This window comes from Urocitellus parryii, chromosome 3 (assembly GCF_045843805.1).
Source record: "Urocitellus parryii isolate mUroPar1 chromosome 3, mUroPar1.hap1, whole genome shotgun sequence".
Taxonomy (NCBI): Eukaryota; Metazoa; Chordata; class Mammalia; order Rodentia; family Sciuridae; genus Urocitellus; species Urocitellus parryii.
In genome coordinates, this window is record NC_135533.1 from 16,247,939 (window position 1) to 16,267,909 (window position 19,971).

The following is a 19,971-nucleotide window of genomic DNA, read 5'->3' on the forward strand; positions in this document are numbered from 1 at the left end:
GAATGAGTAGAAGTATTTGGGGGAACTTGGAAAACTTGAGAGCAATCAGACCTCACATGTTTATTCAGAGATTTATGTTATACCTAACTTTAGCTAGATGCTGTGGGAGTTTCTAATATGTGGAATAATAGTAATAGTGGTGACCATTTATTGGATTTACTGTGTGCCAGGTACTCTGTGCATATTTAATTTTTTTAAAAAAATTTCTGTTATTCTCTGAATTTTACATAATTATTTTACTTTTTATATAAGAAAACTGAATCTAAGAGGTGAAATAACTTGTCCACATAGCTATTAATTGGTAAGGTCAGTTGTGTTCTTAACCTCCCATGTTCTGAAGCCTATCACACATAGCCTCTCTCTAATTGAAGCTTAAATTCTTATTGTAAAAAAAGGACATTATATATACATGTTGTTGATGGACCTTTATTTTGTTCATTTATTTATATGTGGTGCTAAGAATTGAACCCAGTGCCTTACAGGTGCTAGGCAAGTGCTCTACCACTGAGCTACAACCCCAGCCCAAGATAGGACTTTCTTAACTGAGGCAATTAGAAAATTAGAGTATGAGGCTAATTTCATAGAATGATTAGTTTGCTTTGTATCCATGTGTTGTCAGCATTTCACAGACCGTGACCCTGTGCAACTTCAAGATACACCCACCCTGGTGCTAAATGCCTGGATTCAGAGTCACTTGGAGCTCTTCCTGTGCCTGTGAACTTGAACATGTAGCTTACTCATTTTGTGATACTGTATTTAAAATTTATTATAAAAGAGGAATAATAAAGGTACCTATCTCATTCTGAGAGAGATACATACATATATAAAATGATTCAGTAACTGTTTATCCTGGAATGCAAGCATCACAAAGGCAGTGACTCCTATCTGTCTCATTCATTCATGTGTGTACACGTCTAAAAGAATGCATTGAGTAAATACATGGTTGAATGGATGAATGTATTTCAGTATGTGAATTCCTAGGCTTAGTCACTTTAGTGGACACACTGAAGTAGTCATAGGCTTGCATATTATGTGCAACAGTGGATCTCAGCCCAGGGAACATATGGAACCCAGGGCCTTGTGCATACTAGGTAAGCACTCATCACTGATTTCCACTCCTTGTCCCATGGAAGGCTTTTAAATGGACTCATTGTAAGCTTCACCATGGGCAAAGGTTCAATACCACTGTTGGAGAATGACTGTGAAGTTAAAATATCCAGAATAATGCAGGTTGTTGAACCTTCAATATAAAAAAAAATGGTTTTCTGAATGAATTAACACCCCGAGACATGAATGGTGTGAATATACTTTGTATACAGCCAGAGATATGAAAAATTGTGCTCTATGTATAATATGAATTGTAATGCATTCCACTGTCATACATAACAAATTAGAATTTAAAAAATTTTAAAAAACCTGAAAATAAAAATAGAAATCTAGTGGTAGATATTTTTTGTTATTTGTTTTGCTTTGATTGTCCTATCCATTACTAATATTTGTGGAATCCAAAATAAAATCTGAAATTTTCTTCCATTTAAAACTAAAGAATTTTTGAGAAGGAAAAAAAAAAGAAAACTAAACATGACCTTTGTTTCAATAATAATTGAGTTCTTGAAAATGTAAACATACATTAAAATCACCAAAAACCTATTTTGAATTCATATGTGAAATGAAGTAGAATTTAGACTCAAATAATTGCACATAGTTTGTTCCCCTTCATATACTTCTGGTGGAATATTTGGAATTCATACAGGTTTGAGGACATTTTTTTTTTGTTGGGTGGACTATCCTCAGCATTGCAGGTAGCTTGTCTATGGTAACCAGGAGGCATTATGGGCTGCTTTGAATACAAGCAGTTAGTGCCTGGACAGTGTGGGGAAACACCAACACACACAGTGCTGAAGGTGTCTCTTGAGGCACAGTGGAATTGAGCCAATGTAAGGAATAGCTCTCTGGACAACTGGCTTCTTTTCTAGAACAAGAGGAGTTTTCTGGTATCTAAAAGGGGAAACTTTAGGAGATGTCCTGGCTAAGGGATCTCCTGATTCTTTGGTGCTTTTCTGCTCAGCAAGCAGGGTCCCCCTCCTATGCTCATGCCTAGGATCCACTTGGAGAGGGAGTTAGCAAGACACAGATGGTTGAATATGGGAGCCACATAAAGTTGGAGACAGAGTGGAACCAGGGCAAATTGAGAGAAATTTGTGAAATGGATGATTGGAAAGTATACTGGCTAAGTATTCATCCTTTTACTTGTTTTCCCATACATTTTTAAAAATTCTGTATATGTAGAGTATAAGCTGTGTGTTTCTTTTGATAAATACATTGTATAAATGTTAACAGGATTATATGGTCTCTACAAAATCCTAGCAAAGGGGCTTCATGTCAATGTTTATCACCCAAAGCGGTTTTGATGTTGTCTATGCTTAACACTGGATTCTACCTCATTTGCTTTTTTTTTCAAAGGGCTGCTTTGAAGGGTTTCTGACCCTCTCAGCAAAGACTATAACTGAAATGTAAGGTTAGGGTATAATTCAAATCATCCTAAATCAGATTTCTGAGACCTTGATCTAATCAGTAGGCTGTTGCGCTTAGCTTCTTGGTCAAGTTCATTCATTTACTCAGAATGCATTTATTGAATATATGCTGTGTCTACCCTTGGGCCAGAATGAAATAAGATTAGTTGATGAATTGAACCCTGTCCTTTAGGAGTTTATAGTCTTATTGAACTAAGTGAAGGAAATAATAGAATGCTGTTTAAAATGTATGATGGCTTTTATACTTTAAATATGTTAGAGGTCTTCCATGTCAGGTAATTGGCATTAACTGTGACTTTATGCTTTTGAAACTGCATTATAGAGTATTTTCTTTTCAGATCTATTTCATGGTTAACATCACAGTTCTTTTTGAAAGATGCTTTTGTGATTATAGTTATTCCTCACAAAAGGGTTGTTGTGAGATTAATAGAAAGAATCACTGGCATTTCATGGTTTTGGTTTCTATAGGTTTGGGAGGATTTTTAGCAGGAATAAGGAATGAGAAGTTGAAACCTCATTTTTTTTTAAATTGAAGCAAATTGTAGCATAAAACCACTGTCTTACCATCCCCCTCCAACCACCTACCCAGTGCCATTATGCTCTTAAATGTCATCTCCCACAACCAAGATAAATTTAAATAGAAAAGTAACATACACTAATTTTATTTGAGGTCTGAGATATAATGAGGTTACTTTCTTATTTTGGAAGAAAAATAAGTATTCACGACTGAGTTTTTGGAAAGAAGGATTTCTCTCATGGTTATTTTTATTTAGAATGGAAATCTGTAAGCAGAAATTACTTTCTATTCTGCTGCCTTATAGTAACTTCCTTTTCCCCCCTATTCTCTTTCTCTTATATTGTGTTTCTATGAGACCCATTTGCAAGTTATAGACTGGTAGTCACTTTGATGTTTCTTACTTATATTTTCCTCCTAATTAATATTTATATGTGCAGTTGATATATAATTTTCTTCAATTAATTATATAAAAGCAACCTTAAATTTGCATCCACAATGAGGGATAAATGATCAACAAAAGACTACTTAACTGCGTCTGTTCACAGGCTAGAAAATATTATGATTTGACTGCAACTTCTTTAAGGATTAAATGTTTATGGATCTCTTATAGTCACATTGTTCTTCTACAGCACATACATCTCTTGCATACTAATTAGATCATCTACATTTTTTGCCCCTCCTGGCACTCCTAATTAGGAAGAGTAAGAAGATTTTGGTTGTCAGAGTATACAAGTTCTGATCGGTTAAATTCATTTGGTGTCTGACAGTAGAATTTTATTTCCACTTTTCTTCCTCTTCCTCTCCCTTTCTCCCCCTGCCCTGACCCTTCTTCTTCACCCTCTCCCTCTCCCTCTCCCTCTCCCTCTCCCTCTCCCTCTCCCTCTCCCTCTCCCTCTCCCTCTCCCTCTCCCTCTCCCTCTCCCTCTCCCTCTCCCTCTCCCTCTCCTTCTCCTTCTCCTTCTCCTTCTCCTTCTCCTTCTCCTTCTCCTTCTTCTTCTTCTTCTTCTTCTTCTTCTTCTTCTTCTTCTTCTTCTTTTCTGATCACAGCTCCCGGGGGGAGGGCAGTTCATGAAGAAGTGAAGGATTTGTGTCTTCTTATTCACCTGCACTTCAGGAGTTCTTCAGCCATCTTAAGCACTTGTGTTCAGGCACTATTTTTTTTTTTTTTTTTTTGTGAAACATTTAAAGTTAAGTTGTGTATACTGTCGAGGACCTGAAAATGGGACTTGTGGTTTCTGACTCCATAGAGATCTGATTTTCTTATAAATCTGAAACTGATTTTGTGGCACAAAATCTCTCTAAATGGGAGACAATGCTAATGAAGAATGCCGAAGAAGTTCCTTCAGTGTAGTTGGAGGAAAATGATCGTGGGTGGAAGATCACAGATCAGAACCTTCCACTGTTCCTTTCTTATTATTCAACGATCAGGAAGATAAGGAATAGACTTTGGGTTGAAGGGTCAAAACTGATGTTCATTAGTAGCCTTGGTGAAAGAGAGGGAAGGGAATGCCATGTCACCCAAATGTCCTCATTCAAGGGCTCCATTTTTATAATGACCCTTGGAGGATGATCTACATTAAGTGCCTTGAGTGCTGCTGGCAAGTTTGATATGATCACTTCCAACTACTGAAGACCTATCCACCCTTCATAGAACCTCCTGGGGAGGAATAGCAGAGACTAAAAGGATTAAGGAGGGCTGGACCCTGGCTGAGCTCTGACACAGTTGATCCTTGATCAATGGTTGCACAGTTCTGAGCTCTTTACTGGATCCCACGCTCCTTTCCTGGGTTGTTAGGGCTGCTGTCCTCCTTGCTCATCTTCACAATTTCCATTTCTTGGTGGGGTTTTCGGAGGCCAGTGAGCATGTTGAGAGATCACCTTTCTTTTAGGGTTCAACAAGACTTGTACCCTTTGTCATTACACCTTCTCCTTTCTGGTGCAAATGTCTTTCCTTGGTGGCTCAGTCCTGATGGGATTCATAGTAGATCTCCCTACCACTGCTTTTCCTTCTCTCCACTCTGTTGTCTGTAGCCTTCTTTGTCTGTGGTGAGGTGGGTGAAGGCGTCTGAGGATCTGAGCTACAGTGTGTCAACTGGACACAAAGTCAGCAGAATAAAATTGCTGAGGTTTTTCTCTAGAGTTCCCCTTTGCTGGGTCCTGGTAAGTTATTGTTCTCCCAACTGCCCAAACATACTTGCTCCCATGGAGGAAGGGAACACTTTGGGAGCCTGTGTGAATGCAGATTCCTATGCCTCACCCTCAGCCTGATAGACTCAGAGGCTGCAGCATCCCAACCCCTACTGGATTATATTTCAGACATTTCTCAGACCATACATAGGTACTTGTAGGGAGGAGAAGCCCTCCCTTCTAGGCATCTGTTAATACTAACAGATTATGATTCTGTACTCATAACTTAAGCTCCTGATCTTTGTTGGACATTTTTGACGGGTTGTTCAAAAACTGAACTATTGTTCCCAACAACACCACAGTCTCTCCCTAGGTGATCTCTGCTTGCTTTCTTTTCTATGCCCTTCTTATTCTTTCCAAGATGTTCTCACTTCTGTTTCCTTAGCTGAGCAATGGTCATATTTACTTGGCTAAAACAGCTTCTCTCATTTCTTATCCTTGCAGGCCAAAGTTGGGGCCAACTGTCTCAGCCACCCTTGATTCATTCTTTTCTTTCTGAATTTGATTCTGTTACATTCCACTTAACAAACCTAGGATCTAAGACTATGATTTGGCTTTTCTCTCTGTGGGCCTTGGTGAGGTGCTGATCTTTTAGCATGTGCACTTCCTTGGCATAGGCAGAACGGTTTTTAAAACCTCAGGCTCCTAAATCCTCTGCAAGGGCAAAGAAGGATGATTCTGAGAAAAGAGAACGGACTTTCAGCTGCCCTGGGCACCAAAAGATTTCAACAGAAGGCCTCACGAGGCTGCTTTCTTCTTTGCTTTTAGTTTCTGGCAACTTGAAAATTCTCCAAGCATTGCAACTGCCCAAACCCTGGATCGTTTTTGTAAATAGAGAGACCTCCATTTCTGTTCTCTGTTCTCAACAGGGGCTTACATTTTGCCTTCTGGTCTTAAAGCAATATTTCCCCAGAGGGCTGTCCTCAAGCTCCTTGTCTTTTGGGACCTGCCACCCTCTTCCTTTAGAGAGCTGTATTCCAACACATTGGTAAAGGGGTTCAGATATAGAAAGCTACCTTGGGCATTGTATCTACCCCATGGGAAATTTTGTACTCTGTACAAGATTCTGATACTGGTTTTCTTTTGTTTTCTTTTCTTCTTGCTGCAGGAAAGCAATCTCCCGGGCAGGCCTCCAGCATCTGGCTCCTGCACATCCTCTCAGCCTTCCCGTGGCAAATGGTCCAGCCAAGGAGCCCAGAGCAACTCTGGACTGGAGTGTAGGTGTCAGCTTTTTCACTTGAACCTAATTTCAGTTGCATGTTGTGTGTTGCTCATTCTCAGGATCCCTATAGCTACATGAAAGACGTGATGATTTCCAATATCGCTCACTGACTAATCTTTGGATGTCTAAGCCATAGCTCCATTTCTTCTTTATATGAAGTCAGATGTGTTCAAGATTAAAATGACAACTTCACTAATCCCTTGAAGCACTTTGTAGCTGTGAGATAAAAGTTACCACGTGCACAGGCTCTATTGATTTCTGCCAGGTTGGTGAGGATGAGCAGAGCTTACCCTTGGCAACGTCATAGGATCTGAGATCGATTTCATGGAACTTCGTTTCCTAAGTCAGGCTGGTTTTAGGGGATGCCTTCCTCTCTGGACAGATGATAACCTCAGTTTACATTGTCCTTCTATTGGTGACACTCCCACCCCCAGACAGACCCACAAAACATTTTCACTTAATTTGCAGTTGCAGACTAGAATTCTTAAGTCCAGTAGAACATACTTATGGAGAGTCTTCAGTAGCCAAGTTCTTGGTGGATAACATCTCTTAACTGTGAACTAAAAGATTTTGTCCCTTCCTAGGGCTATCTAAGGAACAGCATCAATTGTAGTAAGGCCTCTCTAAAGGCCTGCCACCCTGTCTTGACGATGACCCTTGTTTAGCATTTTTAGTTGTGTTTGTGCAGACAGGCTAATCTGTGCTCTTTTCCTCTCCTATGGAAGAGAGAGGTGGGGTAGGGAAAGGAGAGGAGTGTGTTTTAAAATTGAAATATATTTTTAGTTGATGAAAACATAAAAATTCATACATACCCATGTGATGTTTTGATGCATGTGTATGTTATGTGATGTTTAAAGTAGGCAAACAGGTCTACTTGAACATTTATTATTTATTTATGGTGAAAACATTCAAAATCATGTCTTCTAACTTTTTGAAATAGATGGTACATTATTATGTATGTTCCACCAACCATGAAATAGCACACAAGAACTTCTTACTCCTGACTGTAACTTAGTACCCGTTGATCAACCTTCCCCATCCTCCCACCTTCTAGCTCCCCAGGCATTGGGAAATACCATTCTACTCTTAATTTCTATGAGCTCAACTTTTTTTTTTTTTTTTTTTTTTGTATTTCACATATGAGTGAGAGCAAGCTGTACTTGTTTTGTTTTGTTTTGTTTTGTTTTTCTGTGCCTGGCTTACTTCATTTGATATAAAGATCTCCAGTTCCATCTATGTTGTTGCAAATGACAAGATTTCATTCTTTTTAATGTTTGAATAGCACCCTGTGGTATTCCTGCACCACATTTTCTTTATCCATCTGTCAGCTGATGGACACTTAGGTGGTTTCCATGTCTTGGCTGTTGGGAGTAGTGGTGCAGTGCACACAAGAGTGCAGATGTCTCTTTGACATACTGATTTCATTTCCTTTGGCTATATGCTTAGTAGCGGAATTGCTGGATCATATGGGTATTTCTATTTTTAATTTTTTGAGGAATGTCCATACTGTTTCCATAATGGGTATCCTAATTTGCATTCCCATCAACGGTTTGCAAGGATTTCCTTTTCCCCACATCCTCTGCAGCACACACTAACTTTTGTCTTTTTCATAAGAGCCATTCTTATGGGGATGAGGTGATATCTCATTGTGGCATTGACTTATATTTCCCTAATGATCAGTGATATTTACAGTTTCTCATATTCCTATTGGCTATTTGTATGTCTTCGTTTTAGAAAAATCATAAATGTCTATTTGGGTCTATTTCTTATTTAGAAAATTGAGTTTTTTTGGTTCTGCTATTGAATTTTTAAAATTGCTTTTATTTTTTAAATAGGTGACAGCAGAATGCATCACAATTCTTATTACACATATAGAACACAATTTTTCATGTCTCTGTTTGTATATAAAGTATGTGCACACCAATTCATGTCTTCAAAAGTGTACTTTGGATAATGATGTCCATCACATTACACTTTCATTGATAACCCCCTGCCTCCTGCCTTCCCCTCCCGCCCCTCTGCCCTATCTAGAGTTCGTCAATTCCTCCCATGCTCCCCCTCCCTACCCTACTATAAGTCAGTCACCTTATATCAGTGAAAACATTTGCCATTTGTTTTTTTGGGACTGGCTAACTCCACTTAGCATTGTCTTCTCCAACTGCATCCATTTACCTGCAAATGCCATGATTTTATTCTCTTTTATTGCTGAGTAATGTTCCATTGTGTATATATGCCACATTTTAATCCATTCATCTACTGAAGAGCATTTAGATTGATTCCACAGTTTAGCTATTGTGAATTGTGCTGCTATAAACATTGATGTGGCTGTGTCCCTGTAGTATGCTGTTTTTAAGTCCTTTGGGTATAGTCAGAGGAGAGAGATAGCTGGGTCAAATGGTGGTTCCATTCCAAGTTTTCCAAGGAATCTCCATACTGCTTTCCCGATTGGCTGCACCAATTTGCAGTTCCAGCAGCAGTGTATGAGTTTGCCTTTTCCCCCACATTCTCGCCGACACTTATTGTTGTTTGTCTTCATAATAGCTGCCATTCAGATTGGAGTGAGATTGTATCTTAGAGTAGTTTTGATTTGCATTTCTCTAATTGCTAGAGATGATGAACATTTTTTTCATATATTTGTTGATTTATTGAATATCCTCTTGTGAGTGCTATTGAGTTTTTGACTTCTTTATGTATTCTGGATATTAATTTCTTCTCAGAGATGTGGATTGCAGATACTTTCTCCAGCAGCAGTGTAGGCTGATCCTTCACTGTGTTGATTGTTTCCTTAGCTGTGCAGAACGTCTTTTTTTTTTTCAATGTAATTCCATTTATCTACTTTTGCTATTTCTTGTGTGATTGAGGTTTTCTCCAGAAAATCATTGCCCACTCCAATGTCATGAAGCATTTTCCCTGTGCTTTCTTCTAGTAAGTTTCAGGTCTCATATTTAAGTTTTTAATCCATTTTGATTTGATTTTTGTACCCAGTGAGAGATAGGAATCTAGTTTCACTCTTCTACAGGTGGTGTTCAATTTTTCCAGCACCATTGATTGAAAAGACTGTCATTTCTGTGATATGGGCTCTTGGTACCTTTGTTAAAAAACAGTGGATATAGATGTATTTTAAAGAATTTATGTCATGATTTAATCTCCTTCATATTATAATACCTTTTTCTCCCCCAACACACATTTATTAACATTCTTCCTTACATTCTGAACATATATCTATGTATCTGCTGCCGACATTATGAAGTATCCAGCAAAAGATTAAATGTAATTGAAATGTAACTTTTTCCTTCATAGAGATTTCTTATATTGGAGCTTCCCTTTACTGTAAGACAGTTATGATACAGTGTAGAATATAGTTATACCACAATAGATTACACAGTGTATATAGTAGAGTATATTTAATTCATGATATGGGATAGGGTATATTTACACCAGTGTTTGCATAACTAAAAATAATTAAATGTGTACACAAACCTATTTGTAAAATTATAAGGGGGTGTACATGGTCCAGTGGTGAGAGTGTTATGAATGATGTAACCCAAAAAGTTAGTTTAATATTCTTGATGTTTCAAACAGTCTCCTGGTCTAAAGCAGCAGGTCCTTATTTGAAGTATGAAATTCTAATGAGGGATAGCTTAAATCATTTGGCCAGGGACATTCAGTTAAAGTGTTCCTCGTCCTCTGCATGACATTAGTCACATCACTCAATTTTGCTTAGCCTCTACATCATTTGTACATGGGATAATTGTGGCCCCTCCTCCAGAGAGACTTCTTGGGTATTGTTAGGATCAAGCATGGCAACAAGTGTGAAAAATTCTTCTTCTTTTTTTTTGTTACCCATGGCATTCTGCAGTTTTATTTACTCAAAAATTATTAATGTATTCATATATCAACCATTTCTGAACACATGCCTAGGACATGTGTGTGTTCCTTGAGATTGTACAGTGAAGAAACAGTTTCAAGGAGCTTAGAATCCAGGGGACAGACAATAAATCAACAGCTAGAATACGGGGGTGAGGTGGGGGGAGTAGGACCAAGACAGAGGGGTTCAGAGTGGGTCACTGGAGTGTTAGAAAGGACTCTCCATCCCCACTGGTGTTGGAAATAGTCATCAGCAAAGGCTTTTAATAAGTGTCCTGCTTGTGCCAGCTTTTGGCTAGAAAGCATTATTTTCGGATTCCTGTGGAGAGGTATATACTCCAATATTCATCACAATGGTATTTTTGGCAGGTGGTGGGAGGCTGTAATGCAGAACAGGAGAAGAACAAATAAGAACTAAGGCTGGTTTGTGTGTAGTGGTCTTTTGTTCCTCCCTTTCCTTCCCTTTTTGATTGTGGACACCCTGTCATGGCAGTCTGTTGAAATTATGGCATGAGAAAGAGGCAGGTTGTTAAAAATATTTCGGTGACTCCCTCTTTTTTTATTTTTATTTTTATTGCCAAGACTTAAGATTACTTGCTTTACATTTTTTGGCTCTTCATACCAAACGTACTTTTCAGCAATTTCATTTATATCACCTTAGTTTGCTCTTCTGTTCCAAGAACCAAATCAGGAAATACTTTGTTCTGGTTAAAGTGTAAGAAGAGTCATTGGGCTTAACTGCTGCCTTCGCCTACCCTCTTGTTTAATTCCTGGTGGAAAATCGGGGTGACAACTAGCTCATCCCCTACCATCAGCCCACGCTTCTGGACTACTTGCATTAAAATGATTAATCTTTACTTACTCAGTACTATTGTTTATTGAGGAATGATTAGTCCTGGAGCCTCTTAGGAGACTCCAAAATAAGAAAGAGAATGGAAAGAATTAACAGGGCTAAGGTGTAGCACGGGGTAGAGCATTTGCCCAGCACGTGCAAGGCCCTGGGATTAATTTCCAGTAACATACACACACACACATACACACACACACACACACACACACACACACACACACAGGAACTCCAATTACTGAATTAAGTAATTAGATGAGGTACCGGGTCCAATAGTGTTCAGCAATGCTTTGGAGGGCTTTGATCACAACAACAAAACAGAGGAGGCAGGGCTGAGAATTCCCGGTTCCCTCCCGCCTCCTCCTTGACTATTGAAATTCTCTTTGCTCTATAACCCTTTGGCTCAGGGGGATGGGTGTCATCTCAAAGGCGTTGAGTATGGTGACCTTCTGGCTATGCCACATCTGCTTGCCTCACTTTACCAGTGAAGGAAGAGATACAGATTCTCTTCATGGTGCATCTTAAGTTGAAAGGCAGGCAAGGTCAACCTGGGATGAGGATCATCGTCACTGAGTTTCTACGTTGGAGGAAAGCGCTCTGTTCTGACCCTAGCATCTATGCCAGAGCCCTCTGAAGAGACACGGCTCTTTCCCTGATGTCCTTCCACAGAAGAGTTGAGAACTGATCTGCTCATGGGGCTCCTGAGACAGAGGTGAACACTGATCTGAGTGAGCCCAGACTGTAGGTACCGTAGAGCTTGGCCAGGAGGATACTATTGTCTGAGTCAGTTTTTAGGCTTTTGATGAATGAACTTAACAATGTCCTTTAAGTATCCTGTTTTTACACTTTTGTTTCCCTCTTTAGTGGTAAATAGTCTCTTTCATAATTTTAGTTTGTTCCTAGACGTGCAATACCTACTCTCCTTCTGCAGTTTACTCAAATAGTTCATTATCACCTCTAGGATTCCCTGCCTTAGTACATGGTCCCATTTCCTTGATAACCCTTTTGTAGTATTTTCCTTGTAGGCCTGTGCCTAGACTCCCCACCCCACATCTGTCAGGGGAGAACCCTTAATGATGACGCACAGAGTACCCAAGTCAGTCTTCAGTATGGTTCCTGAGTGTGCTAAGGACAACAGGGGACCCTAGCTCGATCCAACGTGGAGATGGCTATTTGCTATGGGCATTTCCTCTCTTGTTTTTCCCAAGACATGTTCATCTTTTAATCAAGCCAGTTCTGTGTATCTCATTTATTGTTCGCTTTGATTGTTCACAATACCTATATGCACAGGGCATTGTCTGAAAAACTTACAACCAAGTTAGTGTTTCCTGTTTGCCTTGGTGCCCTCAGTTAGGTTCAAGGCTGTATGAAAGGACAGGCAGTCTCTTCTGCTTGTGTCCTCTTCTCGGAAGAGCAGAGCACTCTAGCCTAGGAGCTGCTACATAGTTACTGGCCTTGGGGGATGAATTGAAGACAGGTTTTCTGCTCAAGCAGCTGGAAAGAGACAGATCACTGTTAATTGACAGGCACTCAGATAATCTCCAGTTACTGAAAGGCTTGGTAAACACTTACTTGCAAAACAAATGGATGTGTGCTATTTTAATGCTAAGTAACTTTTTTAAAAATTTCTTCCTATTACAGTACATTATGTTAGACCGCTAGGCACACATGATTATTTGATCTTCCCACTGCTTCTAATAGTGTCCTCCCTTCACCTTCCCAGAGACAATGACAACTGGCAGGGGCTGTTCCCCCGACTTCAACATCGTGAGATACATGCCAGCCAAGCCGGAGTTGGAGGAAATAAGCTAAATTACTAGAAAGGGAGGAAGTAATGCTCAAAAAGGAAAAATATTCTCATCTCCTGGGCTGGATTCCAAGTTCCCAGTTTAGTGAGTTAGCCCATTTAGAAGTGTGTCTGTTCTGTAGATAATGGTGTCTTCTCTTAAATGTCATATGCCTTTCTTGAAATGGAGATTTAATTTGCACTTAGAAATTTCTTCTGTTTTTAGAGTGTAGCAGAGAGCACAGGCGTTGGGTCTCCCTACTGTCCCCACTGTTTTATAATTTTGGTTTTGCCCATCGCACTGCCTATAACAACCCTCAGGATTGTGTGTGTGTGTGTTGGTGGGGTGGGGTGGGGGTGAGGGACCAGTTCTTTCTCAAAGGGCGTGTTGGCTTTGAACCCAATATCCTTGATTTCAGTTTATTTTTTCTCCTTCACTGGAACACATCCTCTCATCCATCCCAAGTGCTGCAGAAACCAGATCCCCAATCCAGACCACCTCTTCTCCTTTCCTTTAGTTGAAGATGCTAAGGAAAGAAGCACTTTGTCCCAAGCAGCACAGTTGGGATCTGCCTCACAGTTTGGTTCCAGGACAATATCAGGGAACCAGAGACTTCATGTGGGATTGGTTTAAACTGGGTTATGAAACTAGGTCATTTTATCTTTAGAAACCTTGAATGAAAATCCAGGAGGAGGCAGGGGTTTGTGTGTGTGTGCCCGTGCACGTGTGGTCTGTGCGCACACATTCTCATTCTAGTCCTATCCTGTGGAGTCCTGGCAAACCTGTCTGTCAGGTTTTGGTGTCACCATCCATAGCCCCTCTCAACCCACTTCTTGCCCTTTTCCCATCCCTGTTTCAAAAAACAAGTCAGACCACAAGGTCATTCGATTCCTGAGTAGGACAGGCAGAGCAACTCACTGTGAATCAGTGAAGACCCTGCCCTTGGTTAGCCACATTAATGGTGGGATGGATCTACTGTGATTCATAGACTCCCACTAATCCTTTATTCCCTCAAATTGGAAAAATGTTTAATTAAATCATATTGGCTTTTGGGAGAAATCACAGAATCCTATAGCTTTACAGTTCTGCGAGAAGTGTCTGGGTCTTATTTTCTGCCACTTGGCTAGAGATTATTTAACACTGTCTAGTAGAAATAGATGTGGACCATAAATTAATGATGAACTTTCTAGGAAACCATGTTAAAAAAGTGAAGAGAAACAAGGAAAATTAATTTTAATACTATATTGTGTTTAACTAAATATATTCCAAATATTATCATTTCAGCATGTAAATCAATATAAAAATATTAGTGAGATGTTTTACATTCTTTTTCACATTGTCTTCAGACTCTGCTGTGAATTTCACACTGACAGAATACCCCAATTAGTGCTAACCACATTTCTAGTGATTAGTGGCCATATGCCAATTGTACAGAATAATCCAAACCAAGACAGTTTGTTACCTATTTTTATTCTGAAGATTTTCACGGGGAGATCATTCATCTAGTTTTCCTTTTTGCTTTTCTATGGATATTTACATAGGTCATATTAATAATTCTTATTGCTTCAAAATATTTTTACAATTAACAAAGATTTCAAAACGTTTATAAGTGTCTTCTTTTTGGTAGATTATTTCTTCTGACATGAATGTATTTTTATATGTTATTCAATCTCTAATACTGTTCACCTTTATCTTTATATCTCTAAGCATTACTAAGATTTCAATAAAACTTGTACAAGGAATCTGTACCTATTAATCTATATTTGTATTTAGGTGTATTTCTACTCCTAGGTAAATAGATCTGTTGTTGTAAATCCATTTATGTAAATACATAAAATCTATCTATATAAATTTACTTAAATAAATATATGACTTGTCTTAGCACTCACAAGTCCAGAAGAAATGTTATCTTCATTTAAAAATGGGAAAGCTGGGTGAGTTGGAATACCTCTATAATCCCAGTGGCCTGGGAGGCTGAGACAGGAGAATCACCAGTTCAAAGCCAGCCTCAGCAACTGTGAGGTGCTAAGCAACTCGGAGAGACCCTGTCTCTAAATAAAATATAAAATAGAGCCAGGGATGTGGCTCAGTGGTCAAGTACCCCTGAGTTCAATCCCTGGTACAAAAAAGAGGGGGACAGTTGTTTTTCCTGTCTGATACAGATGGGCAGTTTGGGGGTTGTATATTATTTAAGATGGCATTTCAAGGTGGATGTGTAGAGAAGAAGCAAGAAAGATGTTCCTAGGTGGAGGAACACAAATACAATCAATAAAAATGTGGCACAGAAAACAAAAAAACAAAAAAAGATAAAGAAACAAAAATTTGGTATGTTTAAAAAAGAATAATATGAGAAAATTTTTAAAAATTATGAAGGTAAATAAGAGAGGCATAAGAGAGGTTAAACATATTGGTTGGCACCACTAGTGGGAGGTCTAGCTTGCCAGATTGCATTTATATTTTATTTTATAAGTCATACATAATTATAGCTGCATTTTATGGGAATTTATTGCATGCCCAATGTAAAATAAATCAGAGCAGATATTAGAATGAGAGTTCAGGGAAGCAACCTGTCTAGTAAGTAACCTGGGGGCAGATGCAGATAATGGATGGAAATCTAGACAAAAATAATATTAAGGAGAAGAGGTCTGTATTGGTTGGGGATAAATGAAAGACAAATTAGTAATGGCGCAATATAACAGAGGTTTGTTTCTCTGGGGTAGACCTAGACTCTTCCAGGTGGTTGGGTGAGGAGTCAGCCCTTTCTCAGATGCTTATTCAGGGATACATACTGGTGAGTGCTCTGACATCTCAGCAGGAGGCTTCCAAAGTCACACCAGGGGCTGAATCCCCAATGAACTTCTGTGGCAAAAGAGCATGGAGGAGTGCTCATAGGAGGATTTAATGGACCAAGCCTGGAACTTCTGCTCATGTTCCATCAGTTAGAACTTGGTTACATGGCTGTACCTAATTGTAAGGGAGGCTTGGGAATAAGATCTACCTATATGTTCAGAAAGAAGAGAAAAAAATATCTCCATGAATGGCATCCTTGGCTACAAAAACCAGAGAAGGGCACTTGCATAATGCAGCCCAGGCTAGATACCTTTATGCATACTCAGGAGTCCTGAAGGTCATCCTTACTTCTGACTTTAGCTGCAAGTTTGTGAAGTCCCAAGAGTACACTTAGTTTGGGGAGTTCTCCAGACAGACTCATATAACTCAGTGAAAGCTGGTATACCCACAATTCTGGCATATTACACTCCTTTACCAGTGGAGTTGTGGACCGTTAGCTTACTTCTGCCAGCAACCATATGTAATGATACGTGTGGCATATTGCCTACCAGGCAATATCTTGAGTTTTAGTATCCAGAGTTTCAATTGGGATTCGTCATGTAGACATAATTGACTGCCATGTGATTGATCTTAACCTCTAGTTTCTCAGGAGGTCAAGCCGACTCTATATGGTGAGTGTTCCCAGGTAAATAGATACTTTTAATCTAGTAGAATATTCCAGGTGCTTAGAGATTACTTTATTGGTGCTGAGCACAAAGACCAGGGTTTTTAGGTAAGTTTCCTTCTTGAATTTGATTGAGCATTACATAGAGAGACATGCAAGGAAAGGACAGGATATAGGAAAACATAGTCTAGCCAAGTACTCTTCATCTTTTCTTTGCATGCCTCTTTTTAAGGACTCTGCTTCTTTTCCTGATGTTAAGAGACTGCCATATCCCTATTAGGCATCCATAGTTATGTATTAGTCCAAACTAAGATAGATAAAAAATAATTATTTTCTATTGCTCCTTAGAGTAAGATATAATAAAAATGTACACTCAGTTCTTTATTCATTGATTTTATTCATCTCTTAATTTTTTCAAATTTATTAAGCATCTACTCTTTGCCAGGCACTGTTAGTTTTTGGACATTCAGTAGTCTAATGGATCTTAGACTCTAGAATAAAGGAAATATAAATCAAATAATCATGCCAACGTATAAATAATTTCCAGCTTTGATAAATGATGGGAGAGAAACATGGTTTTCTGACAAACTAATTAAACAGCTTGACTTAGGTTTTGGGGTCGGTGAGCACTTTTTTGAAGTAGTGATAGTTGATGTGATGACCAAACTATGAATAGAAATTAACCACATAAAGTCAGAATGGAGAGGGATAATAAATTTGGATAAAGAAATAGAATATACAGTGAACCATCTTTGCTATGGGAACATTCGAACAGAACCCTCAAGTGAGGAAAACACAATACTGGTATCAAGTGTAAGCCACTTTAGACAAGGGAACAAAAAAACACATCTGAGGGAGAGCTTCTTGAGAAGTAGCAAGGGGACAGAGTGATGACATGCTGACCACTGAGAGGAAGTATGACACAAGACCAGGTAGACAGGAAACAAGACGGCAGAGGGTTGGGAAAAGAAGAGAGGCACCCAAGGACTGGGTAAGGAAAGGCTTAGAGTCTTCCAAGAGCCTCTGGTAGCTAAGGAAGAACTGTAAATGGATCATCGACTTGGTCAGATTTACATTTTAAGATAATTACTTTGCTTGCTCTTTGGAAAAGATTCTGAGGTGTCAAAATAGAGTAGAGACACTAGTTGGAATGGGGGGATATTTCAACGTTCCAAGCCAGAACTGGTGGTACTATTCGATGTGTTGAGGAGTGATGGGGCTTTCATGTACATTTTGAAACTAATTAATCAGATTACCTGATAGAAGACGTGAGAGAGATGTCTAGAATGGCTCCAGTTCTTAGCCTATGCAGTAAGAATGGAAATGCCATTTACTGAAAATTCTGGGAGAGGATTCGAGTTAGAGCTGATGGATGGAGGAAATCAAGAGTTTTTGAGAATGTAAAAATTTGAAATGCATATTAGATCTTTGAGTGGAGATGCTAAGAGGGCAGTTTAAATTTTTGTTGTTGTTGTTGTTAATGAGCCTGAAGTTCAAATAAGAGGTTCTTACTGAATGAATAATTGGGGAGGCAATAATTATTTTATGGGATCTAAAGTCATATTGGTAAGATGGGAAATAACCTAAGGACTAACCGCAGTTGGAGGAGAGCTGTGGGACACTCCAATATCATATTTAGTGTTTGCCAATATAGGAAGGATCCAACAAAGGAGACGAGAAAGGAGAGAGCATTGAGGTCCAAGAAAAACAAAGAGAGTAGGAGAGAGTGTCCTTAGAAAAAAGATGTTGAGTAAGGTGGAGAGAGTTGGTTCCAGCTTTGATGTCACTTGTGATCTAGAAAAGAGTGGTTATGATAGAACGTGAAGGAAGAATTCCTGATGGAATTCAAGAAATAATGGAGTGGAAAGGAAGTTGAGAATAAGGAGAACTCTTTCTTGAAATTTTCTAATAAAGGGGAGCAACCAGGAGAAGTAGGTGTGTGGGTCAAGAAATCAATCTGCCTACAGATTAGTTTCTTTCAGTCCTTATTTCTGTGTAGAGCTTTGATCCTAATATCAATCCGTTTCGAATTTTACTTTTATTTGCTTGACTCTATGTCACATCGTTTCTGTAGGACTATTCTCCTTCTTTGTACTTCTCGGTGATAATAATATCCTATTTCATGTATAATATTCTACTTCATCCTACTTCTTGTAACCATTTTTCGTTGTCGGTGTTTGTAATATTTCCAACTTTTCAATTTTCAGATGGTAGAAATAAACCTTTTAAGGTACATATTTTTTCTTCCATTACAAATGTTTTTTTTTTTTTTAGAACACATTCCCCAGAATAGTATAGTAGTTTAAGTACAAGGATATTTTGTTTTACTTTACTGTTTCTTTAAAGAATTATGCAAGTTTGTTTCCTTCTTCATTATCCTCAGGATCTGAAATGTTAGCTCCGAGCCTACTCACAATGTACTTAGGGTTCCATGCCTCTTTCCTTAAAATCTGACTGGGCTCCCTCATGCCATGGTTCTCTTCCTCTCTCATGAATGGTTGTACAAGACCGAGAGGTATCAAATGTAATAGATCTTCACTCATAGACAAATTCTATAACCTATTATCCAAAAAAACTTAAAAGATGTAGAGTGGAGACTATTGGATGAGTGGGTCCCGGATTCTGCGGCACATTAGAATCACCTCAGGGATTTTGAATAGTCCTGATGCCCAGGATTTACTACAGATCTATCAAAGTGAACTGGACTGCTACCCAAGTGTTTTTAAAAACTCACCAGATTACAATATATAGCCAAGCTTGAGAATCAGCATGCTAGAACTATTGTGGCAGGGTACAGCCAAACTTGGCCACCTCAACACACCCTTTCCCTTCCAAGGGTGTCTCATTTAAATCAGGTTCTCACTCAAGAGTGAGGCTGGTTAATTCTAGAAGTCTGTTGCTATGCCCAGTTCTCAGGTAGGATTGACCAGCATACCTCTGAAGGCTTGCAGTGGGTGTATACTATGGAAGGGTGCACACAGCCTGTGGCCCACAATCCAGCCCAGTAGACTAGTGAGTTAGTGGGGGTACTTGTGAGCTTCTGACTCTCTGGGTCCTGCCAGGGCTTGTCTGCCTTACTGGCTCTTCCAAGACTCAATACTTGGTCTCCCTAGATTGGTCTTATCAATTTTTTTTTAATCTTTACTGCAGCATTCTGCACTTCACTTTCTGAAATAGTTGGCAGGGGTTTTGTTATGTGTTTCTGTAGTATTTGCTGCTATTATGGTGTGTTTAGTTTCAATCTTCTTTGGTAGATTTGCCTCTATGAACTACTGCACTATCCCAGTGCCTACCTAGTACCACTGGTAAGGAATAAATGTTTGCTGAATGAATTAAAGAATAATAAAATGGAAAGGGATTATTTTATGTAATGAGTTTTAAGTTGAAGTTGGATAAATTAGATGATGAGACTATTTTAGAGTGTGGGGATAGATTTATTAGGATATCTTGCAAAGAAGTGTCTTTGTATTTTATTTTCTAATATTGTCATCATCCATATGTAGCTGAAAACTTTCAGAGTCCAACCTTATGGCTGTACTTTTATTTCTTTTGTTAT

The 19,971-nt window shown here is 39.0% G+C and overlaps 1 protein-coding gene across 2 annotated transcripts in view; it reads left to right on the forward strand.

Annotated features, from left to right (window-relative positions):
• The window catches only part of Dgki (diacylglycerol kinase iota), a 414,620-nt gene that overhangs the window by 128,906 nt on the left and 265,743 nt on the right, over nucleotides 1-19,971 (forward strand). For both annotated transcript variants that reach the window (XM_026398565.1, XM_026398566.1), the window contains exon 2: nucleotides 6,347-6,455. In XM_026398565.1, coding sequence (XP_026254350.1) covers nucleotides 6,347-6,455 — 109 coding nt within the window. The remainder of the gene's footprint in view (nucleotides 1-6,346; nucleotides 6,456-19,971) is intronic.